The 27,658-nt window shown below is 39.3% G+C and overlaps 2 protein-coding genes and 1 long non-coding RNA gene across 5 annotated transcripts; 1 reads left to right on the forward strand and 2 right to left on the reverse strand.

The window, feature by feature from the left end:
• The first annotated feature begins 1,006 nt into the window (after window positions 1-1,006).
• LOC138008021 (uncharacterized) lies at window positions 1,007-5,563 on the forward strand. The gene is made up of 3 exons (XR_011124154.1): window positions 1,007-1,571; window positions 4,550-4,718; window positions 5,425-5,563. It is a non-coding gene; the product is annotated as an uncharacterized lncRNA (long non-coding RNA).
• On the reverse strand, window positions 5,534-12,103 carry LOC138008019 (uncharacterized). Of its 3 annotated transcripts, none has more exons than XM_068855186.1 (6): window positions 11,991-12,103; window positions 11,537-11,581; window positions 9,878-9,985; window positions 9,137-9,532; window positions 8,771-9,016; window positions 5,534-6,404 (listed from the first exon to the last, which is right to left on the reverse strand). In XM_068855186.1, exons 2-6 carry the CDS (start codon window positions 11,574-11,576, stop codon window positions 6,211-6,213), a joined length of 984 nt encoding a protein of 327 aa, XP_068711287.1. In that variant the 5' UTR covers window positions 11,577-11,581; window positions 11,991-12,103; the 3' UTR covers window positions 5,534-6,210. The 3 variants fall into 3 exon arrangements, with proteins under 3 accessions (XP_068711287.1, XP_068711286.1, XP_068711288.1); XM_068855185.1 differs by lacking the exon at window positions 11,991-12,103 and adding an exon at window positions 11,722-11,846; XM_068855187.1 differs by lacking the exon at window positions 11,991-12,103 and adding an exon at window positions 11,654-11,788.
• Window positions 12,104-16,170: 4,067 nt separating this feature from the next.
• On the reverse strand, window positions 16,171-24,188 carry LOC138005860 (QRFP-like peptide receptor). The gene is made up of 2 exons (XM_068852037.1): window positions 24,132-24,188; window positions 16,171-17,331 (listed from the first exon to the last, which is right to left on the reverse strand). The coding sequence occupies exon 2, from the start codon at window positions 17,329-17,331 to the stop codon at window positions 16,171-16,173; it is 1,161 nt and encodes a 386-aa protein (XP_068708138.1). The 5' UTR covers window positions 24,132-24,188.
• Window positions 24,189-27,658: the final 3,470 nt, after the last annotated feature.

The following is a 27,658-nucleotide window of genomic DNA, read 5'->3' on the forward strand; positions in this document are numbered from 1 at the left end:
ACGTTGTTGTTTTGTGGAGTACGGCAGAGAAATGCACGGAAATTCGTGCTGCACGTGCAACACGATTATTTTTCCTTTTTTTAACCAATCATATTCTTGCTTTGTGGCGTTGCCGTAGCCGTAGCCGTCGTCTTTGCTTAAATTCCCTAATGTTGAATGACAGAAGAACAAAAACAGCGACATTCGTCGATGCTTTAATTCGTATTGGCACGGAAACTAAAGATAGGATCTTTCGAATAAGGATAAACTCAGTTTGTTAACCCTTTCACGGGTTGTAAACCACCAAAAATGTGATAAGTCCACAATAGGGCCGTTTATACGAGAGAAAATAACTCTGGCCGCGGCTTACGTAAGCCGCGAAAGGAACTATTTATACGAGTATAAACTCCCCAGCCGGGATAAGCCGCGGCTTGAGAAAGCCGTGAACGTAGATTTTGTACCATTTATACTGGTGGTTCTCCAAATCTCACGCAAACAAAAAGGTACTGTCTATGGGGGAGGAGGAAGTGGCAGGGGATTTTAACTATTACAGTCATTTCCTGGGCGACACACGGCCAAATAACCGGCCGTTTCGCCTACGGGTCGTTTAGCCTACTGTCTGTTCGCCTACGTATAATGTCGGTTCGCCTACGTCCAATATGTCATTTCGCCTACGATTCATATGTAAGCTTTAAAACTGAATTGTTTAAAAGTCCTTGTTGAACCTCACAGAAAAAACTGTGACGGCTAGCTAAGGCGTTATTTCTGTAAACTTGTGTCTTGAGCGGGGTCCTTGAGCGGCCTATACCAAAGAAAGTGAGACTTTTCATTAACATATCAATAAAGGATAAGGAGCTCGTTCCCACTCTACTGGGTGGTTACACGTAATGATTATTAGTATGATTATTAGTCTCAAAAAGTCGCTTGCAGTAATTAAATTGCATTTGTGAACTCATTCTATATGTAAGCAATAAATAAGTTTGTACGTAAAAGTAACTGATTAACGAATTTACTCTAAAATGTCGCGAAATGAACACGGACTAGGACTACAATTATAGATTTGCAACGTATGTCACTTAGAATTAAAAAGAAAAGCGGAGAAAAGACCGTAGAAAAATTTTGTTTCAAAAATTAGAAAAAGTTGACCGAACGATGTCGCACTAGGTTCAATGGCTTAAGAGAAAATGCACTTAACCTCTACACTACCGAAACATCGACTTCAATTTGGCAATTTTAAAGCTAATCCTAATCAGGCTCAGGGGTTGCCTTTTCCTTCGCTGATGACCGGAGTGCTTCGAAGAAGAACGCAAATTTATAAGTTCCTTCGGTCATTTTCTTCGGAACTGAGAGATCGTGAAGCCTGGGGCGAGTTCACAAACCCGCGGGAGAATGATCCGAACAAAATGGCGGAGGGAAGGAAAGAAAATACAAATAGAACTTACTTATTATCAATCTTTTTCGAAGCATTCCGATCCACAGCAAAGGAGGGGGAAATGTGAGATTAATAGACTTTGCGCCCGAACCTGAGCCTTAGTCTGTTAAATTTGTGGAGTGTAGCGGTTGAGATTTCGCCGACACGAGTGGCACGAATGGTCAGTCAAATTTTTCGTTTTTACTTATTTATTTTCATTTCTATGTTGTTTCAAGGTGGTCAACTGTTTTACAAAATGATCACGGTCATAGCACGGAGTTTAAGACGTAGGCGAACAGACAGTAGGCGAAACGACCGTAATTCCTTTAAGACCTTTCAAGGTCTAATTGGTCTTAAAGGAAATCATTGGGTCTCTCTTGAACGATTCAATAGTTGATTCAGCCAATCAATATCTTAATTACGTTCACTTTTGGCCTCGGTTGTTCAAAACACGACGCGCCTTCTACGTCAGCGATGGGAGAATACCGTAAGGTTGCGCGGGAGACCGGTGTGAAGATTAAGTGTTGCCCAATAGACCATTTTACAGTTGTGGCTAAGTTACCAGGCCTAACAATGGAAGCGAGGCTGCCGGTGACCCTGTTTTGATACAAACCTTCATGCATTTGTAATGTTAATATGGACTAATTAGCGTTACAACAACACAATTTACATGATAAAAGCAGTGAGGTCTGTATCAATGCAAGGTCACCGGCAGCCTCGCAGCCATTCATAGGCTTGGTTGCTGAGCAAACAACTGTAAAATGGCCTATTTCAACATGGCGTCTGCAAAGCAAGAAAGTTTAGCAATAATCGAAGTGGGCCCTTAATTGACATCTGTAATATAAGAAAGCGATATCTGCTTAACCAACAAACTATAATGTATAGAGGCAGTTTTGATATCTCGACTCTCTTTACAGATATGCAAAACTAGCCGGTAAGCGAAAATATGAGATCATAAGTTTAGTGTGTCAGAAGTGCAATTCTAGAATACCTGACAATACCCGGCCATTTTTTCACGGCAAAAATCTGTTGGTCCTGCCCTTCCGCAGTCGTGAACTAAGCTGAATTCAGCAAGTGTATAACTATTGCTCCTGCAGTCCCGCACTCCCGTAGTAGAAAGCTGAGTGGAATTCAGCAAGTGTATAACTGTTGCTCCCGTAGTCGAAAGCTAAGTGGAATTCAGGGTGCATATAACTGTTGCTAAGTGGAATTTAGTGGGTTTTGCCAGTGTTCCTGCAGTCCCGCAGTCCCACAGTTGTCAAGTAAATGAAATTCAGCAACTGTTTGTGCTCCCGCAGTCCCTTTGTTCATTTGGCGCAAATCTTTTGGAACAAGTAATAGTCGAGGATAATGGAGTGTTACTGTGGTCTTTTGCGTGGCTGGACAATCTGCGAGCCATGCGAATTTCGCATTTAAGTCTAAGCACCCATTTCAAATAGTGCTTATAAACAGTTATTAAGTGTAAGCACCCATTTTATAATGGTTAGCTTTCAATAACTGTATAACTCGCAATTGTTGACTCCCATGGCTCGCCATATTGGTTGACATGACTTGCAGCCATGGCTCGCATGACTCACAGTCATGGCTCGCATGGGTCACATGACTCGTATGGCTCGCTGGCTCACACATTGTCCTAACTCTCTTCTGCATTTTGTTCGTTATTAGGGGTTGTGATCTCTCGGCCGCAACCAATCGTGTTCTTGGAGGAATCGGTGTAATTGGAGCAATAGATGACTGTGGGACTGCGGGAGCAAGTTTTTAAGTTACAGATTTTAGTGTCCGGATTTTAGTGACCAGCCAATTTAACAACATTATTTGAAATGTTATTACTGGTACAACAATAGCAGTCTGTGTAGGTGACGAATTATCCACATGGGAACCCGTGGAGTGCCTCAAGGTTCCGTTTTGGGGCCCCTGTTGTTTCTCTTGTTTATTAATGATATGCCTGCTATCACAACGAATACTACCACGCTATTTGCTGACAACTTGAAGTTAATAGGAAATGCATGATCACCTGCAACCATTCAGTCGGACTTACACTGCTTATCCCATTAGGCTGACGTGTGTCAAAAGAAATTTAATGAATCAAAGTGCAGCATTTTGCATATTGGTAAAGACAACCCTAAGAATAACTACATGATGGGCCATACACCCTTGCAAGTGCTTGAAAAGGAAAGATATCTGGGAGAGGTTGTTTCAGCTGGTGATACCCTTTGTTGGCCCAAACGCTGCTCTTAGTAAAGATTAACTGCTGCATTTACCCAAAGCTAAAAATAACGCTAACCTTTATCCTTACCTTATTGTTGAAAATAGGTAGCAATTGCTTAGACTTAAAGGGACACGTAATGTTGGATGTCAAAATTGGGTGTGCATCTAATTAGGTGCATTTCTGGACATGTGTTACTGGGAGGAACAATTGCGAGGAATGATTGGAAAACCAAAACAAATGATGTCATGGATCATTAGAAATGTTGTATCTAGGAAACCAGAAGCGCTGATTCCATTTTACAAAGCTTTTGTCAGACCCCATTTGGAATACGCAGTGCAGGTGTGGGACCCAACTGCAAGACCCCGAAACTGGGGTATTATTATAATGGAAATTGAGGAATGCCAAAGACAGTTTACGAGGATAATTGAGGGCATGGACCCACTCCCCTATCGTCAAAGGTTACAGTGTCTCAGATTAATGACTTTGCTGGAACATCAAATGCATGGTGACTTAATTGAGACTTTCAAAATAATTGACGATTTTGTGGACTAATTGGTCACACCATATGCTTGGGACGAATACAGCTTGTCGAACTCGTAATCTTAATGTCACTTCTCATCATCCATTAAGATCAGCGCATGACTTCTTTAGCAATAGAGTTATTAAACATTGGAACCAGCTGCCACTACGCTTGTGAAATTCAACAAGTATCAATGCCTTTTAGGCTGGTTTCACCTCTTTAAGTTATCTAAACCTGATTCGCCTTATGGATTCTGGAAATTGTCGGAAGAAATCTTTAATAGAATAAATGATAAAAGTCATCAAGTCACATGTCAATTATTTACTAGCCAATCACGATGTTGCCATGCGGCAAAATTTCTTGTTTTAATAATTGATTTTATTGTTAATTAAGGTTAATTTTTGTTGTTATTTTCCTTTTTGATTTACAGGAAAAAAAATACTGCATAAACTCTGGATTAAGTGACAACATTTGTCATCCTGATGGAGGTAAAACTGCCTCAGAAATATAGTTTTGCACCAGACTAAACCCATCAATAGCTCTTGAAATCCAGAGTGATGAATCTTAAGTCAGCTGATCATGTGTACATGAAATTGACGGTAGGCGCATATAGATCAAGAATTAATCAGTCTTTATCAGGGGCAGTGTAGTACGTTTGAAAGTGGGGGGATTTGGTTCTGGTATGGATCACAGAAGTGTTAGGGGTGTGAGGGGAGTAGGGAGAAGTTTAGGAGAAAACAATACCATAGGAAAAAAGTGGGGGGGGGGAGGGCTACAGCCCCTCCCTCTTTGCAGCCCTTGTTAATAAAAGTATCAATGTAAATGGTTCCTTGGGGACGAGTAAGGGAAGAATTGGAACATTTCAAATTCCAAGCAGCAATCAACCTACAACCTCTGTTACCCCTGTAGGATACTCTTGCCTTGCAATTCAGCTACGAAATTCCTGATAAACTAGGTTGCTTAACTAGGTTATTTCAAAGTGTCCCACTTGACAGTACTGCAGGCTCAGAAATTTGAAAGTCATTCAACATGAGATGTGTATAGTATGATAGTAATGGTGTTGAATGTACCTGTGTGAGAGATAAGTGCGATCTCACGCATTACCTCATTAGTACAAAGTACTTCAGTGAGTGTTTTTCAGTTGTTTCCTTACCTGTTGCCAAGCAACCTTTTATCATTTTTCGCACAGGTACATTCAACACCATTGCCACTATAATTGCATGCGTAGCAGTATTTAATCGAGGAGGTTGAAGGGGAGAAAACGCTGCCTGCGAAGAAGCTGTAGTGAAAGTAAATTTTTTTTAGGTCTGCAAAGTGAGGTTGGCTCAGTGTGGCTACTTCAAGGGGATGCCTAATCGCAGGCTATAGATAAAAGGGAAGACAAATAGTATAAACACAGGAATAGTACCATTAATAGTAGCCACCCATATTTATTTCAACTAAATGCTTTTAATCCAAACAATTCGTTCAAAGTTGAAAACATACCTCTAACTTCTTCGTTCTCGTACTTACACGAATCCTTGAGATATAATTGTTAAAATAATGTTACTGCGGTACTTGATATTGCTGTATTCAAAGTACTAATCAAGAGAAATAAAAATCACGATTTTCTTTACACGAAATTTATACATTGATTTTTTTTGAGATCACCAGATACAATGTTTGTTGTCTCATTTACGACTGAAAACCGAGTTAAAAGCAAAACTGTCCTATACAGCCACTGGATGAGATTTCAGTGCTTTTGTATTTTGTTTATTTCCCTGGCAAATTTCGACGTCATTCATTTTCATCGTGAACGAGCCTTGCCAAAGAGGATTATTGGGAAACCTGTTGCGTTGCATACTTTTTCAAGCTCATGGAGTGTCCATTCGTTTCATACTATTACATCACTTGTTTCATGACGAGCAATCAATTTTGCAATCCACTAAAATATTACAGAAAACAAAAGAGTATCTATATTACAGTCGAAAAGTTTGCCCGAAACACGTTCAGTTTTTTTAAGTTTTCAGTTTGTCAAGAAACTCTAATATCACGTGACAAATGCACCACAGGTGCATCAAGCAGTGACGTGGTTATCCAGTTCATCAAACTTTACGGACGATGGACGTACGACCTTTTGAGTACGGCCTCCTCAACCGATGATTCCTGGGGGTTTTTCTTAAAGAGATTTGGATGCTTCTTCTTGGTGGAACCAATTAGGTTATCGCTAGGGACGTCTGTCTGTGTAACGTCGATAGCGGTGTCGTTGCCTGCTGGTGGTAGAGCAGGGGGTCCGGCGGGTGCAGCTGTGAATGCAGAAATGGACGAGTGAATGAAGGGAAGTAAACCCATGGAAAGAGGGATGTAGATTAGGAAAAGCTCATTTAATTAAACGAGAAAAGGTTTTAAAACATTCAGCGATTCTTGTCCTAAAATGAGTGGGCATAAAAATACATCTTTATACAGCTACAACACTGTGGGGAATATTAATCAAATACAGTGGAACCTCGATTTAACGAACCTCTATATAACCAAGTCCTCGTTATAACGAACCATATTGTTCAGCCCGGCCGAAGTTACAGTAAATTTTATGGAACAAAACCTCGATATAACGAAATCCTCGTTGTAACGAACACAATCCAGAAGCCCAAACATAAACAAAGGATAAAATGCGAAACAGACCAACAAGGATGAAAATCCTTTAATCCTCTACTTACAGAGCAACTTCACAGTTACAATAACAGCTCATAACAAATGCAGACACTGACAATATCGACACATTCACAGATCCGCTTCATCCTCTTTGTCTCTTATTAGTTCTATTAACTTTTTTTTTTCAAGGCTTCTGGCGGTAAAAGGTGTAAGTATAGAGCGTTTTCACATGACGTCACGGCAGCCATGTTGGTGTTCCCAAACAAAGAATACGGCGGCTATGATGATGTACCAAACTAATCCTCTGGGAATTAAACTCTATTTTTATGCAAATAGTTTCTTTTGTTTCATCAAATTAGCATTTATTTTAGTCACGTGAGTGAAAACGCTCTATAGCTGGAAATTCCAGTACAATGCCCTTGCTTCTCCGTTTTGCCAACCACTTCCATGGAAATTTCTCCTCTGTGTTTCAAAAACAAGTGAAACACACGTGAAAGTGTACTGTAGCTTCATATAGACATTATAAAGCACAAGTGTTATTTACAGTAATCGTTCAGATCCAGAAATGCTGGGTAGCGCAACGTAACACCATTAAAAAAAACAATTACCTCGATGTAACGAACATTTTGGTTGTTTTCCCGCAAATTCGTTATATCGACGTTTTCGATATAACGAAGCCTCGATATAACGTACCAATTTCCCCCTTCCCTTGGCACTTCGTTAAATCGAGATTCCACTGTAAGCGATTTTTGCATCAACAGAGCTCTCACTAGTACGTTGCGAAGGGATCAAATGAACTGAGTTTTGAAGGAGTTTGATAAGGCAGAGGAGAAACGTATTAGCTCGGTGCGGAATCTAACCGTAATAGCAACCAATGCCGCCCTGATTATATATTATGCAACAGAAGGAGATAGTAAATCAAGCTTCATTTTCACATATCGAATTAACCAAAACGACTTGAATAAGAAAGTTAATCTAATCTCGAATATTTTTCGTCGCTTAGATAAATCTTTCCACTCATGTTTGCTATATTTCACCATTTTGGCAATGCGTTTTTTTAGCCTTTTTATGTCCTACCCAAGGTACGTACAGTATATGACGCTGGCACTAAGTTATTTGTCCCACGACCGAACTGGAAAGAGACTTGAGGGTTGTCCTGGCGTTACTTCAAATAATTTTTTGACATTCATGTTATAATTTTAAAGCAGTTTGAGAGCAACAAACTCATCCCATAGCTCCCCTAGCCCTTATGGTTATTCTAGGCAGCCAGTTCCCTCTACTTTAGTATGTATTTTCTATTGTAATTAATTTTTTTTAGTCAAGAGTACAATAACTTTTTATTGTTGTTGTTCAGACGTCAAATAAAGAAATGCATGACCTGTGCCAGGTGTTGGTGAAGTGGTGAGAGCACTCGCCTCCCACCAATGAGAGGGTGAGGTTCACTTAGTGATCGGTGATCGATAGCTGAGGCTCGATTTCAGACTCGGCGTCATATACGGGTTTAGTTTGTTGGTTGTCTACTCTGCACCGAGAGGGTTTTCCCCAGGAACTCTGCACCGAGAGGGTTTTCCCCTCTCCTCAAAAAACCAACATTTGGTTTAATTTCATTTTAGTTAATTTCTATGTCCAGTGTCCCTAATTAGTGCCCCAGCGATAGATGTCTTGACACTGAATGAAGTTCATCATCATTATCATCACCACCACTCGAAGCTCGTTCGTTAATCCAAATTACTTCCGATTAGTTTTCGTAATGTTGCGAAACGTGTACTACACGTAAAAAGCAAAATTTTTTCTCAAAATGTCAAAATGCATTATCTTTTCGTGGAAAGATTCATTTTATCATTGGAAAATACTATGCTTTGTGGAGAATGTACGAAAGTAGCTTTGGTAGCAAGCAATTACCTGAAAAATCTTGAAAAGGATTAAGACTTCCTGTCGAGCAATGTAGCCGACCCTTCGATAAATAAGATTTCGGGAAAAAAGCATAAATAATCAGCGCGTTAAATCGGAGGTAGCATACCTGGAAGGCACATCTTTGCTAGAACCTCTATGTCAGCTTTGGGCAGCGCGTAGTTGTAAATCCTGAACTCATCGATAAATCCCATGAGAGGACGTGCAGCCTTGTGATCACCAATTCCAGCGCGTGACAGCCAGTCTCTGGACAAGAGACCTCCACCGATGGTCATATTGCGAAGCTCGCCGTTCACGTAGATTTTGGCCTTACCCGTGGCAGAGTCGTAAGTTCCCGCAAGATGAGTCCATTTATCTAGCAAAGGAATGAAAACACGTAATTCACCTCAAGTGAATGCACGTAAACGTTACCATTGAAACAACTTTTCCTACGTTCGTTTCATAGCTTAAGTCGAGTGTCAATCAAACATCTCACCCTTTGGAACCTGCTTTCCCTCAGCAGTGCAGCTGAAAACAATGTGCTGTGTCTCGTTTCTGTGAAACCAACGCACAGACCCGTAGTTCACCTCGAAGTGGAATTGCCCGCACTGATGACTTATTCCGATGGTGTCAAACACGGATCGACTGCCTTCAATGTCCTTCAAATTTACGAAGGCAGCCACAGTGACTCCCTCTCTTGGTTTAGCCTGGAAAGTATCCCCGTGAAATAGAATATCACCACAGTAGGTATAGGCAGCATTTCCACATTTGCTCTGAGGAAAATTCACAACGATGGCACCATCTTGCATGATGCCATTGTTGGCATAGCCAGAGGAGTCCTCTACCACGACCCCTTTCGTTGCATTGAACTGAATGTGTGCTACAAGCCGCTCTGTTGTGGAAGAAACAAAATTGGTTGACTCATTGACACGTTCCCTTTACCCATTAAGGAACATTTATTAAGGGAAATCATGAATCTTGCTGACCCAAATCGGTAAATATTCGCCAAGAAGGTAATAGGAAAACCTCAGTCTGACGAAAAGATTCCTTGAATTCTTCAGTTTGTTAAGTTTCTGCAGTGAATTATGAGTCAGAACGTGTGGTTTGATGGACGATGGGGTGGAAGGTATCTTAGTATGTTTTTTTCTTCCATGCCTAGAGTGTGCGGGTTATTTACTCAGATTGGATGGACTGGGCTCATTCCTTACATATGCTAATGATAAGAAAATGTACTTACTATCTAATCCTATGTCAGATGCAGATGGGAGGCTCACAATGTTTGGAATTCCCTGCTTCTTGGACAAAAACTGGCCAGGTTTTGGATGTCGACAAGAAGCAAATGTGCCTATGAGTGCAAGCAAGAATACATTAAGGTATAAACCTCTTATTTAATAGTTTAAGAAAATCTGGTGGACGGAGTTTCGAAACTTCTTTCCATGGCTTTCTGACAAAAGCTGGTTCTTCAAAGAGTATCACCCAACAAAGCCAGGATAAAGAAGGCTCAAAGGCGCACCGAGAAGAAGCCGAGTCAAGTGTGTGGTGAATAAGGCAGTTCCCAAGTACCCTTTTTCCGAAGCAAACACAAAAAACTGATCATTTTCCAATAACATGGGTACGGCGGAATTTACCTTCCTAGAAAGTGTACACTGATCGAATGACATCACATTCTCTTACGTATAAACTGGTTATAACAAAAACGAACGGAATCACTGAGCACAGCTGTTGTGACAGAACGTGTTCACAAAAAGAGGAATGAACTTTTAACTACAAGAATAAAGAGTGCTTGACATAACGCCAAAGGGCGTGTTCAGTTAGAACGAGTGAAAAAACACAACAATGGCCGCTAATTTACAGGTAACATACACCAATTAAAGAGTGTGGATTTTGAGGAACCTTTCACCGGTATTTTTTCCTCTAAAGGCGTGGAATGAATGGACTGTGAAACAGGGTGGTGTTAAATGAAATTTAACTCATAAACGTATTTAAGGACAATTGACACTGCCGAAGATGGATAACTTTTGAACCTCTAACATCGTGTAATATCGTAGACGTAATTCACAAAACTGAAAAAGGGTCTCCTGTAGACCCACTATCTAAAGGAGAGGATTTAGCAAGTTTACCTCATCATCGCTTTTGAATTACGTATCCTTTTATGACTGACAGATTAGATAGCCTTTTCCCTTTTAATTGAGATATCTTTCTCTTCTTTTTATTCATCCGGCATCGGCAGTTTCGTACGCTAATCATGTGTGTTTATTCCAAACCAAAAAAAAAAAAAATACTAAGCGGCTGGGGACCGCTCATTGATGTTTTAACCGTTAAACACCCTCTCATAACAGGTACCATGATTTCTCAAAGATGATCGTTTCTTTTCCTTTTTTTATAAATTTAAAATAAAACATCTGTGAACAATTCTACGAAAATTCATCAACGACACATCAGTTCCAAGCGGCACTTGACTTTAAATTTAAGACTGCTTTCCTCCTTTGTAACATACCTGTTATCACAGGGACATAGAGCCTATTTGACCAGCTAATGATTCAGGTACTGGGCACTATAGAATGTACTACAAACTGCTGATATTTAAAAGGGTTCTGATAAAGATGCCAAAAAAAAGAAATGGCTCCCATTTCTCGTAATCGCTTCCATACCTTTAAAGAGGCTGCCTCAGTCCGAGAACTTTAGTTTAAAAAAGACTGAAAGAACTTTGGAAAGAAAATCGGAAGGAAACTGATCACCGAGGCAATCTGAAGATTGTTTCGTCTACAAGATAGTTCGGCAAACTAAACTAATTAAGTTGTTGTGTAAACAGTGTTCTCGACATCAGGCGACCGACGCAAGATTTTTGACACGAATTGTTGGTACAGCCATCGATTCATTTACCAGCGATACTCACCACTAATGGTCAAAGCTAAGACGAAGAGAAGTCGTTCCATCCTCCCTAAAACCGAAAAGAGAATTTGATAAATTGTAATTGCATCAAACCATGGTGCGCCTCGACAAAATGACTTACCGGCTTATTAAGCAACAACTGATGAAAAGTCAAAATATTATGAAAGATAATGATAAATATTGACTAACAGTAACTCCACTGGCCCGTCCTCTTAACGCTGTATAAGCACGTTGTTGGGGGATGGCGCAAATGCAGGGACTGATACTTGTCTTCTCACGATTGTTGGACGGTGAGAGGGTAAGTTAAGAATCTAGAGTTACGTCAGTAAACTAAACTACAGCGTTTTGCACAAAGAACAACATGACTGTGCGACAGGTGGAGGACAGGTTGTGTGAAAACTCTTCCCTGTGTGCTGTTAATTACAACGTAAACAAGGAAAAACCAGGAGTTACTTTACCTTGTGACACTTAAAAACCCAAGAACGTTCCGTGGAAGTTTGTCGAGCGGGAAAAAATGGTTGCCGATTTTCTGATTTCTTCAATTGACGTATCTTATCTAGCAGTCTTATTTAATGCACTTTACATTCCAAAGCCATGACCCGTTGCATTTGCTCACTTGGTTCGCATAAATATTTTACGGGAAATGTCAAGGAAGGTGTTATTTGCAAGGAACAAATGCTTGCTACGAATCTAGAAAACTCAGGGAATTTGAATTTTCTTGAAGTATCAGCGCTCATGGAGGGAAATCGGGAATTTCACTTTTCATCTCATTTGAAGAGTATTCACCTTTGCGTCGTGTTTTCTCGGAGCTTTCAAATTTGCTCGGGGTGAAAAGCTTTTGAGAGTACCGGTTAGATACAATCACCTTTTCATCCTTTCAATACGAAACTCTGCACCGCACAACATCATAAACTACAGGTAAAGGAGTTTGAAACACAGGGGAACCGTTTCACTTACACAAAGAAAGGGCAACAAGAGCTTACTTTTGCGCATAAAGGAACGTTCTTTTTTTGGGAGGGAGGGGGGCATGTTTTAACCGAGCGGGAACTGAGTACAAATATCGATACTTATTCGGGTTGCCTGAAAAAAAAAGTTACCTACGCCTGCCACCCGAATTCGACGGAGCCATCTAAGGGCCGATTTACACGATACGATTTTGTCGCATGCGACAAGCTCACGACAGGCCTACGAAATGACTTACGATTGTCGCAGCAATTTAAAACATGTTTTAAAATGCTACGACATTTTTTCTGACGTACACAACAATCGTAAATCATGTCGTGGGCCTGTCGTAAGCCGTTGTCGCATGCGACAAAGTCGTACCGTGTAAATCGGCCCTAACGTTAGTCACATTACGTCGTGTACGATTGGACTTCGAGAAAATTCAGTATTGGCTTTTTATGGAGTAAGCTCCAACGAAACAAATCCGTGTAAAAAGACAGATTTTCAAAAGTTATCATCTGTTATGTCTGACCAATGCATGACGCCGTTGAATGTTTCGATGATCTTTTTAGTACCCGCTTTTTTCGATTAACGGATTTTGTATTCTTGTTATAGTCCCCTTCTTGCCTACAAAGCATTTAAACTGAGATTTTTTCCTGTCTTTCTCGTCTCTAGAACAACAATCTAGTGGTTACTTTACTTAATTCGACACTAAGACAAAAGGCTGAAAACAATATCTTGTCGGTAGTTCCTTTACCCCACCCTCTCCTTTCCATCAGTGAAGCTATACAGAATTGAAAGAAATCGAAGCAAGGGCGTGATCAAGCGTTTCGCTTGTTATTTTCTTCTAAATCTGCGGATAAACAAATTACTTTTGTTTATCCGCACTTTCAGCAAGTGCCTGTAGAAGCATTGTCAAGGTTAAGAGAATTTAAACCTTTCCTCTCTGACTACAATTGAATATATAAATCTTGATACAGAAATAATTAATATGCGAGAAACTTAAGTGAAATCCAATTTTCGGCACAGGACTGCTGCTTTCGTCAGGGATTTCATCATGATTGACACTAAGTTCAGGTAATCGTTGAGCGGCATCAGTCCGCTGTGCGGGAGTTCGCGAGATCAAAACTCCGGCCGAACTCACTCTCAGGGTCGTTAAATAACTGAGGACAAAGTGCTGCCTTTGTAATGAACCCTGCGAAGTGTTTAGACTCTATAGTTTTCTCGGATATGGACGATAAACCGTAAGCCCCGTCTCACAACCTTCCAATGTTCATTATCCTGTGGGACGTAAAAGAACCCACACACATTCGCAAAGAGTAGGGCGGGGAGTTCCTTGTGTTAGGGTCTGTCCTCTGTGGTGTAATCAGAGGGTAAGTGCTCGGAGATATTAGCTGCACCAAGCTACTCTAAAGTCCTGGGGTACAGAAAAAGATATGATGATGTTGATGATCGTTCAAGGACTGGCTATTTAATCCTCAACGAATCCAAGGAGCCCCGGCACATTAGACAATTTTCTCATTTTTTTATGAGAACTGAAGCTCAGATAGCAACACTAGTCGATATATATTGGTAAAAAATGTGTCCGGTGTACCCCCCCCCCCCCCACCCCATTCTCAACCTACCACGTTTTAGTGATCCCTTCGGTCTTTACTACACAAAGTTCCATCCTAAATAAATCACTTTAAGTTTTTTATTTTATAATCGGTGGTAACATTTAGCCATCTTATTACAGTGTTCCATTACGTTTAAGTATTTCAAAGTCAAGCCCGGGACCTAAGGAAATATCATTTTGCATACAGTGATATACACCTATGTACAAATGGTATTTTTAGATAGGTAAGGGTCGGTACAGGAGCTCCACGGAGTATGCGTCTTACAGCCGTTGCCTCCGGTTATCAGACATACACTTTCTATGCAAGACATCGGGTTGATACGAATCTGTATGTACTCGTCTACAGGTGGTTTTTAACTAATCTCCTGAGACCGAAGTGAAAATGGTGTAATACAATTGCTGGTGGACGAACAGAAGGAGCTGATAGAGAGATCTTTTGTTTTCGTCCACTAACATGGCGGCGATGACGTCACGAGAAAAACCATTTATAGGGATGAAGCTCTAACACTATCGGTTTTGTATTGTTGATTTGATATATCACTTTTCAAGGAATGCATTCGCACTTAAATCTCATAAATGACTTGTATCATTTCCCGTGGATTTCAAGGAGAATTTTATCACACGAAACTGCACAGCACCAATCCCATAAACAAAAGAGCATTTTCATTCCCGTGACCACATAGTATGTTTTAAATAAAACGAAAAGAATATGCGTGCATACAAAATGAAATAACTTCGTAAAATATCGGACGATTAGTTTACGTTACGAAGATTGCCTCCAGTTCTGAACATGACCGACGTGGCGCCAAATGAGTTCGGTCAGCGGCTGACGTCATGTCTCATTAATATCGAGATTTAAAGCATCAGGTTTAAGGCAAACGTCGGACTAAAATTTGTGTTTTGCCAAAAATGGAAGAAACTCGTTTGATATGACCTCATTTCGTGCGTGTTAGCAGCAGGTATCAAGTAACTTTTTCAAAAGAGAGAGACGAGTTAGAAGAACATAATGACAAGCCGTTTCGCGTTTACAGTAGGGAACTTAAGATCTACGACGACGACGTCGACGAAAACGCCACAAAACAATGATATCATTGGTTAAAAGAGCATAAATAATCGTGCTGCACGTGCAGCACGGATTTTAGCTCATATTTTTGCGTTTCTCTGCATGACGACAACGTGAAATCACTAAATTTTTGATTTTGACGACAAGGTGAGAATGCAACAGAGAATCTTTCATTCTCTATTTTCAGTCTGAAACCGCTCGTACCAATTTATTTTTAGGATACTTCGCCCACATTGTACGACGTGAACGAGATGGAATAATCGGGAAAGACTTTTACTAGAGCAAAGTTCTATTTTGAGGTGACGTTTTCGTCGACGTCGCCGTCGTAGATCTTAAGGTCCCTAGTTTCACGTAAACGCGATGCTAAACCTCTCTATTAGCATATACATTGATCGCAAGATGGCGTCTTGTTATACAAAGATATTCTTCTAAAAAAATAAAAAAAACTTGATAAAATAAAACTGCGTCCCTAATTTTGAGCAAATCAGCAAAGTGTCAGCCGTCAAAAACGGAAAAATTATTAGGCGGCACGGATGCTAATAAGCCAATATTCCACAATGATTACCGCGACAATAGTATATCAAGTTCCAATGTTTATAGATAACTTATTATGAAATGTTCTCTCATAATTCAGTGCTTATTTCTTGAAGGATTGATTAGAATACTAGGAAGTTATGCTTTTAAGGCAATGTTCTTTCAATACTTCTTAACGAGGGATGTCAAGTCTCGGATTCCAGTTTCGTTACATGCTCTTTTTCATTTCATGGAGTTAATGCATTGTCTCTAGTGTTTTTCTCTGTGTTTTTGTCCTTTTTGGTTTCTGTACAAATCCCGGGGGTCAGGTTTTAATAGCAGCCCTCTTATCCACCAGCGTTGGCGTAGAAGAGCGCGATATGTCAATGATGGCGTTTTCAGGGGAATACAAACCATTTTGTATTGTAGTTTTTTTTGTTGTCAGTTGTTTGAGAAATCGACGACTGACATTAATTTCCCGTGGCCTGTTTCCTGTTAGGTGCGCTTAGACCTTATTTTCGCTTTCACCCTCAGTCCCATGGCTCAAACGTTTCTTGAAGATGCTCCGTCTAGACAGAAGCTGCTCGCTCCTCACGAAGGAGGGAACCGTCTGGTTACGCAAGGTCGAAGAGCTTCCGTTCTGAGAATTCAATCTAGAGATCCTAAAGCAGTAACTTTTGGCCAGTACTCTTTTAAAACCATGGCGGTAGTTTTCGCTGAAGATGGCGTAGACCGCTGGATTGAGAGCGCAGCTGGCTCGCATCAGGAACAAACATGTGAAGTAGACGGAGGAAGGGATCTCAGTGTCAGGACTAAGGTATAACAAGAGGTTAGCAACGCACAGTGGCAGCCAGGATACAAGAAACACCACAACTACTGCAATGAGCATTTTCACGACCTTTCTGCGCGATTTACGACGCCTGATCAAGTTATGCGACTCCTCTTGTCCTGTCTCACCAGGCATCTTTATGAACCAGAGATGTCGACATATGACTGTGTACAAAACAGTTGTGATGCACAAAGGAAAGCAAAATACAACTGCAAAGGATACTATTGTGTAGATCTTTGGCGCTTCTTGGTTGTCAAAGGCGGGAGCCCAGTCTTCTTCACAACTGAAGTCACCAGCGTGTACTTCACGAACTCGCAAAGAGTAGATCATAGGAGCACCCACTGCTGCGGACGTCGCCCAGATGACCAGTAGGATCCAGTTAAAGACGCGTTCATTGATGATGCGTTTTAGCGGCATCAAAATGGCAAAGAAGCGATCAAATGCGATGGCTGCCAACGTTAGAAGTGAAACTGGAATGAGAATGTATTGCGCTACATTTACGACCTGGCAGAAGTAAATACCACGCCCACGACTTTGCATTGCCCAGTTCTCTTCTTGAAGAATCATGATGAACAAGGGCGGCACCGCGACAATTGTGTAAAGAAAGTCTGCGCAAGCCATATTTACTATCAGGTAATTAGTGACTGTGCGCATGCGTAAACTTTGGAAAACAACGCAAATGACGAGCGTGTTTCCAACCAATGACGCTATCATTAACAATGCAGTTGCCACTATCTTGCACAAAATAATGAAGATTTCTGTTGGCTCTTGGAGCACCGTCTCGCTTGTGCTGTTGGGTATGCCCAGTGAGGCCAAACTTGAGTTGGAACTTGCCATCTTTCTAAGACCAAATCACAGAGAAATATCAATTCAATCGTACAAAACTCAACTTCTAGAGCTACTACTCTCAGTATGCGAACTCGACGATAGATGAACCTTTAAGTCGATCTACGGGCTTTAATTAATTGCCATTATTCAAGACCCATGGCTGTGATATAAAAAACTGTCCAGCTTCAAAGATCCAAAAATCAGTAGATATTTTCTTTCGAGAAATGAGATGTCTCTCAGTTTAATCTTCACTCAAATTACGGGTTCGAGCAATTAAACGTTATAAACGTACTGTGATCTTGTTTCGTTCTACATCACATGATCGGATGCCAAAGTTTGAAGTTTGGTAATGCGAACGATTCTATTAGCCTGAGTCTTAAGGCTAACACATTCGTTTTTTTGTTTTTTTTCAAGACATCCAAGCTTCCTTAATAGGGAGCTTACGAAACGACGACGCCGACGGCAACGACGACGCTACAAAACAATAGGTTTAGTGAGCAAAAACAATTGCTCTGCACGCTCTGCACGTGCGTTTTACATTGTGGTACATTTCTTTGCCGTCATCTCCTAAATGACGACGTGAAATGACCAAATTCAAGGTTCTGTGGAGGACGTTAGCACATGACGATGAATTTTCAGTTCTCTCTCTACGCTTCCAACTCACTCATACCAGTTTAATTCCTCGACAGTTACTACACATTTTTGGAACTACATGAAATAGTTTCCTAGTGATATGAATAACGCGGATTTGTATTTTTAAATGAAGTCCTCGTAGCCGTCGTCGTCATCGTTTCGTAAGCTCCCTAATAATGCCCAAGGACTTTTGTTATCATCAAGTTGTATTCATCTTTATTGTAAGAAAGATTTATTTACGTGTTCCGGAATATAAATACACATTTGACAGTTTCAACCCTTAATCTGATGTCAAAGAAGGGAAGTCTCGTTATTCCATATTGTTTGTCAGTAATGGGTTCAATTTATGGACAGCAATTGGTTGTCATACAGAAGCGTTCGACATTAAAGGTACCAAAACTTGTCATTTATTTCTGTTGAAGCTGTCCAGTCAAGAAGTTTAGATGGATTTCCGAAATTACTTCAATCCGTAATGGAAACGTTATTGATATTGTCCCTTGCAGATGAAGATAAATGCACATCTAACAGTTTCAACCCGTAATCATTCTGATGTTAAAGAAGAGAAGTCTCGTTATTCCATACTGTTTTTCAGTAATGATTCAATTTATGAACACAATTGATTGTCATGCAGAGGAGTTCGACATTAAGGGTACCAACACTTGTCATTTTTTGCTGTTGAAACTGTCCAGTCAAGAATTACAGATGGATTTCCGAAATTACTTCAATCCGTACTGGAAACGTTATTGGTATTGCCCCTTAAAGATGACATCTTTAAAAATATGCGTTGCTTTTCTTTTGATCCTGCGCGCGCTGCCAATTTAGGACAGGTAATATACCTAGTTTTGCGGCAAAGATTATTTATACAACATACTGAATTCCCTTTGCATATTAATGATTTACTTTGGTTTTGTTGTCGTTGGTGCTGTAATTAGTTGTTATTTTCCCTACTAATGGTTTCAGGAGTTTCTTCGTTAAATTTAACAGTATTTTTGTTTGTACCGTGTACATACTAGGATATACGTTTTTGCTTAAAAAAAAATGTATTTGTCATATGCAGCAACTTTACAAAGAGAAAAACAGGGGCACCCAACGTCAATTTTCGGAAAATAGCTGTTCGGAAGACGATTTGAGATCTAGAATTTTCGGAACATTTGTTGTAAAATGTCTTGCCTGCCCGCCTCTCCTAGGATTTCCGAACTCCTGAAAAATGGTATAATTGACCATTTTAACTGATTTTTATCCTAAAAAGGTCACCTAGAATTTGCGGGAGCCTTTTTTTGGCTGAAATTTTCGAAAAGGTAAGTTTTGATCCCTATAATCTTCGGATCACTAGACTTTCAGCTAGGAAATCCGAAGAGATGAAACATTCTTAGGGGATAAAACCTACCGTTTAAATACTGAAATACGTTTAACAATGCTATTTTAAAGTGGTTTTGAACTATATTCTCGTTGGGTGCCCCTGAAAAAAAACACGAAAAGTTATAAACGCCAGGTAACATAAAACGGGCCAGTTAAATAATCAGCTCATCAAAACGGCTTTTAACATGCAGACCGTCGAAAATTTGGAGTCGGGTAAGAAAAGTGGTCATCATATGCTGCAGTTAATGACCGAGGAAGCAGCCGGGCTGTCCTTTTCAAACTTAAAAGTTTGTCTAGTACACTCCTTGCGCAACCTTATTCGTACACATACGTCCTCGAGTCTATTCTCATGTTTTTAAGCACATAGTATCTTTGATCTTTGACCTGTGCCTTGATCGTAAACATAAATCCATCTTATTTCTTATTTCACTCTCTGAGCTTATTCCGTAAGCTTATTTATCTCAGTATACATATTCAAACACCTTTTACTAAGCAACTGACGGTGGATGGCATTTTCATCATATGAAAACTGTATTGTATGAGGGTGGCAAGATATTTTTGCCGTAAGGGGAGGTATAATCGCTGCATGCTCTCTAGGATCTGTACCTCACTTATATTAGAATTTGTTAACAGAACCTAATTCAGCACTAATTTTAGAGAATCACCAGCCAAGCGGCAGGATCTCCCTTAACTGGTTTACATGCAAATAAGAATTAACTTTGAGAGTTTTCTTTTGAGCTTAAGCAATAATATAGCAATTCCCTATACCTTATTACCTTTAAAAAAGATCGTTTATATAGGAAAGAAAAGGAAGTTTTATGAAAGTGTCCGGTGTTCTAGCGCTAGAGCACTAATTGGGAACACTGTAAACTGAAATTTATAATCAACGTAAATCAACTCAAATGTTAGTTTTTGAGGAGAGGGGAAAGCCGTATCACCCGGAGAAAAACCTATCGGTGCAGAGAAGAGAACTAAGAAATTCGACCCACATATGACGCCGAGTCTGGAATCGAACTCGGGTGGGAGGCTAGTGCTTTCATCTCTAGGCCATCCCTATATCAATACCACGATGTAAACTAAGCTGTTTGATTTGTGTGTGCTTCTGTGTAACTGTAATTTGAGAATATTTTGTGCAGCATCTTGTTTTATATATATTTTTTAATTTTTTATTTAGTATGTTTCTGTTATCTTGGGGTGATAAAGATTTAAAAGAAAGAGAGTCATAAACTTGTAGGTATAACTTCAAACATGAGTTCTAGTTGAACATATCGTTTTGTACAGAGGAGTGCGCGTCTAGCCGAGAATATTTAATGAAAAGTAGAATATCTTTTTGTATCAACCGAGTAAGAAAATGAAAGTCGCTAGAAAAACTTTGAAATCTTAAGACTAATGTAACGCTCAAATCTTACCGTATATGTGAATCTGGAACAGAATTGGATTGGGAATTTTGACCTCTTTTGCCACGCTGCTAATCTCTGATGTTAATCCTTGTTGTCTTCGCGAGTTTTTAAGAAAGATTTTCTATATCTTTCCTGGACTTCATTGACTTTAATTGGATTGCTTTTAAAGAAAAATTTATGTCTATGTAACCAACCGGAGAAGTGAACAATTGTTGTCTAATTCACTTTCTCGAAAGAACTGTAGGTGATGAAAAGCGGCTTATTCTAAACAAATCCATTTGTAATAAATTATGATCCAATTGGGACAAGCTGCAATTTTCAGTGTTTTCAAAAGAATTCAATCGGATATGGGCTGAATGTAGTCAATTTTGACCTGTTTTTCAAAATCAAATGTTTTTGTCCATATTTTAATAATTTGAAAACTGAAAAAATCACTTAACAGACAACATATCACCCGATCATTTTTATGTTTCTTGTGGACTTTACATTTTTAAGATCATTTTCATGTTTCTTGTGGACTCTTTATTTTGGTAATGCTATTATCAGAATGAAACCTTCAGTAATGAAATTCTATTCTTTTCCTGTAAGTTGAACAGCTGTAACTATAATCATAGATACTAGGATTGATAGTTTTTATCTAGACATGTATGTTTCCAACCATGCCTGAACACAGAATACACAGAAAATCACCGATTTTTACTCCTTTAATTTTGGGAAAATAAACGTTTTTATCACACAAATTTCCAAAGGAGAAATAGGAATGATCTTGAGGTTTATTGAATATTGATCCAATATCAAGCATCAAATAAACAATTAAAAAAACCGAAATAACTGATGAATTCAATTAATTCTTAAATTACTGATTCTGATATTATGTAGTCCTTCTATTACCGATATTATGCCCTGTCATTTATGCGAATAAAACGTCCGAACGATAAAGAACACCGCGAGCTAACAAAGAAGACTGATATTGAATGCTTACTGTTAGCAGAAATCCTTAATATTTATCAAGTTTTAAAAAGGGCGGGAATTGTTTCTGAAAATGTAACTATGGAAAGTCGTTTCTTTTTCCTATAGCTATGACATTCTCCAATTATTATCGTCCTATATGAAATTTTGATAGCATCCTCTGCGGATTTCGGGAACAGAAACATGAACACAGCATATTCTGGAAACGATTGCGAATACTGGCAAAATTCACGTAACAGAGTATCTAATTTATTTTTTATTTATTGCAAGATAAACATTTTATTCAACAAACTGGCCTAAATTGTATCTAAACAAACCGATGCGAATCAAACATTTTCAACATAGAAAACGTACTGGTTATTGCCCGACCACTCCCAGGTGGTCTGTTCTAGGACCATTATTGCTACTTTTGCCTGAGCGATATAAATAAAATTTGGGTTATATTTATTTGCTGATAGTGCCTCTTTACTTTAGACACATTAAATAGGCTGGCATACGTCATTTTTGTTTGAGATACCTCCGCATATTTTTTTCTCGTCAACTTGGTTTGTTTTTGAATTCTGACATTTTTCTTCACAACCCACCCTGACTTAGCATAAATTTAGCTATTTGAAGGTTGCAGCAAGTGGAAGGTTGAAGGAAATTCACTAAGTATTGAAATTGTCCTGGTTATTAAACAAAGTGACTGTCGTTGAATGGCTTAGATCGTCAAGTTCTCTCATAACCACCAATGAAACACCCTTTACTGGATTTTAACATTTTCACGTGCTGTCGATTCCATATTATCACTGAGTCATTATTTTATCTTGGATGGGAAGTAAACAATTCCTGTGGCCTTTGAAGCGTTTCCTATAAGAATTAATCGTCGACATACTGATTACGTCAGTTTCAATATCTATCTGATTTCACCAAAGCGAATCTCACTTGAGGTAATCGGCCATTTCCGAGTTCATGTCTACCTCCTCTTCAAAGCGAGTCTAAGTGCGAATTTTTTGTGATGGTAATTAGTTCTACTTTACATAAGAATGAAAACTAATTTTCACAACAAAAACGCCGCACTCAGACTCGCTTTGAGAAGGAGGCAGACATGAACTCGGAAATGGCCTTTGCTGACCGAGAGCGTTCTCATAATTTCCCATAGACGTACTGTTACACACAGACGTTCATGAAAAAATGTCTATATTAATGTAAATATTCCTTTTAATCTTTTCAATAGGGGGAATCGTTGTTTACCTTTTTTCGCTCAATAGCATGAGGCTATCGTTCTCGAATCTGTCAGCCAAGAATAAAGTACTGAATATAATGAATAATGAACTGAGCAATGATCAGTTGGAAATTCGACATTTAACGAAGAATATATGGGATCGTTATAACTTTTGCCACCCAAGAATTTATCATTTTTGGATGGCAAAATAACTGACTCGTTATCAAAGCTATAAGGCTTAAAATTGAAGATTTAACTAAGTTAAGCAAATTCTTTTACCTTTTAAAGTCAATTTGTAAATAGCATGCTGACTTCCGAGTCTGTGAGCAAACTCGTTTCTTAATGAGGCCGTCTCAGAGGTTTTGGGGAAGAAGAGAACATGGCCAATTTGAACTGGGGAACTAGGGAGCAAAGACAAAATATCTTAGGATATAAGGGACCTTAAACCATTTTAAGAATAAAAAAGCTGAGAACAAGTTTGGAAGTAACTTTGGGGACGAGGGAACACAATTTTTAAATATTTAGTATAGGCAATTACATGATTTCGAATGCAATTTGGAATAAATGAGCGCTAGCATTTTTTTTCAAAGACGAAAAAATTTTGTAGTCTTTGAAAAAAATATAAAAAGTACGAATCAAAAAATCATGTGATTACTTATTAAAAATAGACATGAAAAATATCGGGAAAGCCTGACGTATTAATCAGCAGAAGCAACACACTCGTATCGCGTAATCAAACAAATGAAAATTGCGCTTTCTTTCTGTAGCTTTCTTTGATCATTGTCCAATCAAAATGCAAGGTTTGTTACCACTTTTTGCAATGAATTACCTACTAATATACACTTCGCAAGTTTTGCACCATGCGCTCCCCGAGTACCTCTCTAACGACCTTGAGAGGGCACAAAAGTGTGATCTTTCAATAGTGAGACCGTACTACTGCTACGATGAGAATTTAGCACACTTTAATTTCTCTAGTTTATGTCACAGACGTGACACTCAATGTCACAAGCCTTTTAACACATTTCTTGATCCGCAATGTCAAAAATGTTCAACTAGCCTTTAAAGCATGAAAGTTTTCACTCCATTTTGGAAAATTTTATAATTGTAATATCGTATTTTTTAAGAATTGTTTGTATTAATGTTTCTTACTTATTATATGTCTTTAAAACGTTTGTAAGCTACGCAATTGCTGAGCCATTTGGCTGCAAATGTGGTACTTCATTAAACTAATCTATCTATCTCACCTGATAAGAGCATTCGCCTATTACCAATAACCCCGGCCAGAAACGCCATACGTGGGATAATTTTATGTTGTTTCCTCTCTTTATGGATCTCGATCACAAGCTTATTCAACCAAGGCCCGTGACTGACGGCTTCAACATCCCTTCCTTTTAACCGTGTTTAAACATGTTGAATTGAAGTTGAATCGATGTCAGTGAAACCGTTTGCCTACGCCGGCAGTCAACATCGTTCAACAAAATCGAACAGATGTTGTAACAAATGTTAAAGTCGTTTCCCCTGTCCTTTGTTATGCGTATGCTCTCTCAGGCCCAGGGGATCGACCTTGTTAATTAAGCTGCGGCACTCGCTATTCGTGGGCTATAAGCCAATAGCTTTCATGTGCACGTGCTGACTCATACAAAGTGGTTGCTCCAAGTTCCTACAAATTCCTAACCGATGGCATATTCCAAGTACACAAAACTCGGTGTTCTTGTCAAACAGAAAAAACAAAAAAAAAGGTGTGACAAAGGAGTCAATTACATTTATCACTAGCAAAATAGGAGAGACAAACCAAGAAACGAGCACGTAGGTTAAACAATGGTCGCAACAGGTGCACTTATTTAAAAAAAAAAAGATCAAAACCTTACCGAAAGTTTAAAGCCGCGCAAAAGAGGTATATAATAATCCAATAAAATCTCCTTAATGTCTTTCTTTTTTTGTGTATTTGTAAAGGATCTTTTCCAAAATGTTAGAACTCTTTCTACTGCATTCAGCTCGTTTTTTAACTAGTACAAACGTTGACAGTAAAGAAAAGTTGCCTCCATTCAGTTCTTTGTTCACATGTTTTATTTCCTAAAAAATGCATCTTCAATAATCAAAAATGATTAATACTAACAGGTTTAATATTAACCACCCCACAACTTTTCTTGAAAAGTTGATTTATGGACTGCACTAATAGCGTTGCCTGGGCTTTCTTTCACGTCGTGAGATAACGGTTTGCAACAAAAAATTCCCAGAATAAGCTCGTTGAAGGTAGCGTAGGAAAGTGTTTGCGGTACACATTCTTCGAAATGTAGCTCATTTTCAAAGATGAGTTTATTACCGTAGATACTGCCTCAATTTCTTTAAACTGTCAACTGCGAAGCGCAAAACGATGCAGACGAGAAAGAAGACGACATGAGCATATTTCCATATCCATGACAAATTAAAAGAAAATACTTACTGTGATGCCGGCTGGATCTATGATCGGTGGATAATGACACGTTGACGTTGTTCGACGAATTGCTTCATAAGATGAAAACATCAACTCTTAAATCAAACCGGCTGTATACTAGGCTGAGAACCTCTTTCGGACAAACCCTCAACGGAGTAACTACACCTATAGCCGAAAAAAGGCTAGTAACTGTATTATTTCAATAGCGTTAATTATTGGGAGAACTATGGAAACAGAATGGCCTTCGATAATTGTCACTGATACAAATGCATCATTTAGATTGTTAGGGATTTAAAATCCCTTATCTACTTAGTGCAATGTAATTGAGATTACATTGTTTCGCCAAAAAAGATCAGATATAGAAACTTTGCGCTTTGTTTGTCTCTGTGGATAACGCAAAAAAAAAAACTGCAGTTGTTGTGAACCATGCCAGTTTTTCGCTTTGAAGTTGAATTCCCCATTTATTTTACAATACGGTCGGGTTCGAAATCGGGGAAACTGAAATCGAAGCTACGAAATTCACCTTTTATTCAAAGGGTCTAACATGAACGTTTAAGTTTTCAAAGGACAAAAAAATAAGAAAGATCAGAGTAACCTTTTTTTACGTTTGTACTTCATTATTGAGAATTCAATAAACTCATCGCATGGCGAGAGCCAAATGATGGTTTTGAGGAGAGGGGAAAACTGGAGTACCCTGAGAAAAACCTCTCCATGCAGAGTAGAAACACCAACTCAACCCACATATGACGCCAAATGACGCACGTTGTGTAATATGTAGACTTGCCACAAGTCGACCTCACGATAATCCCGGGAGAAACCATGTTTTGGCGAGCGAATCGTGATTCTTCTTACGCGAAGTAAATAAGCGAGCGACGAAGTCGCTTTGTTCCGCGCGTATCTAGACGAAGGACTTTTCGAAAGTCTAAAATTATACGAGCTGAGTTTGAGGAAATGTGATCTAAAGCCAACAAACGTGATCTATTTTCTGGGAAGTATAAATGTGATTATCGAGCCGGAAACGAAAGAGAAACCGATAAACATTGTTATTCTAATTTTCCCTGTATTAAATCATGATTAATCACAGTAATCAACTCTGGTTAAAACAAAATAGCGTGAATCTGCCGTCCACGCGTGTATTGGTGTAATGGAAGTGAATTTGATTGGCCGATGAAGGTCATGTCAATCAATCAAAAAAAGTGGGCGGAAGGAATATCGAAGAGGAATTTGGTCAGGCTCTATTTTTGGGCAACCTTAAAATCCGGGTCCAGAATCCGGAATCAAAGTACCATACAGAGAGTAAAAACTAACCTAAACATTCATAAAAGCTAACCTTAGGCCTAATTAGGCCTAAAAACGGTTTAGTTTTAGGGTTGCCCCTATTTTTCGTTTCGCCAACTCCACATTACGAACCGCGCGAAACTAAAATAGAGCCTGATCGCAGGTTAGTATAAATCCGGTCACCGTTTGCATAGAAAACCACGTGATTGCGAGTGCAATTCAGTTGGGATGAATCATTAGTAAAAGACTGCACAATGCTGGAGGGCGAACTTTGAAATTATAATTTGCGAGTTGACCGTGCATTTTCAGTGAGCAAATGGAAATTGCCGAGATAAAATGGAAATGCCCGCCACAAATAGGCCAACGGAGAAAACAAATACAGACACTCTTCGGCCACCATAGAAAACAGATAATTTAACACTCAGGTTCTCCTTATTAGTGCCAAAGCAAATGTCATTGGTTTGCGGGATATCAATTGGCAGTGATCATTGCTACGATTGTTCCTGTAGGGAAACATTTTTTCATTAAACGTGGCGTTCTGGAATACAATTGTTTGTTTTTTGAAAATGGCATTACGCTAGAGGCGTCGTTAGAAACATCTGTGTTTTTCGCGCTCTGATGAATTTACATGATCAAGGAAGTCACGTATTCCCACAGGCTCCCCAAGATGAAAATACGTGGTGTATGCGACAGTTTGTGTATATAGAGAATTGTATGGGAAAATCACCGCTCGTAAAAAAATTGTGTAAATAACTTTCTCATTTGAAATAAAGTTTTCCTACCTCAAATGTGTGACGAACTTGTCTCTTTTGCCGAGTTTAGAGCCATTCTGGCGCTGGCAACACGACCGTTGTTGACTTGTGATCGGGCAGTCACTCACTATTTGTACCCCATGAGTTTCATAGGCAAACGGTCGTGTTGCCAGCGCGCAGTCAAATTCAAATGGTCCAATCAGAGTTGAGGCTGAAACCATCTTGCGAGTTTCCGTTGTTGACTACCCGGTCACAAGCCTCTGAGGAAAGCCGAAGAGGTGAATTTTAAGGCAAAGTTTTCGTTCGT

This window comes from Montipora foliosa, chromosome 6 (genome assembly GCF_036669935.1).
Source record: "Montipora foliosa isolate CH-2021 chromosome 6, ASM3666993v2, whole genome shotgun sequence".
Classification (NCBI taxonomy): Eukaryota; Metazoa; Cnidaria; class Anthozoa; order Scleractinia; family Acroporidae; genus Montipora; species Montipora foliosa.

Coding starts and splice junctions, on each gene's coding strand:
- LOC138008019 (XM_068855186.1), bottom strand. CDS start 11,576: ATGGAACGACTTCTCTTCGTCTTAGCTTTGACCATTAGTG. Junction 9,986..11,536: donor CTTAGCTTTGACCATTAGTG/GTGAGTATCGCT, acceptor TTGCACTCATAG/GCACATTTGCTTCTTGTCGA. Junction 6,405..8,770: donor AGCAAAGATGTGCCTTCCAG/GTATGCTACCTC, acceptor CTGCATTCACAG/CTGCACCCGCCGGACCCCCT.
- LOC138005860 (XM_068852037.1), bottom strand. CDS start 17,331: ATGGCAAGTTCCAACTCAAGTTTGGCCTCACTGGGCATACCCAACAGC.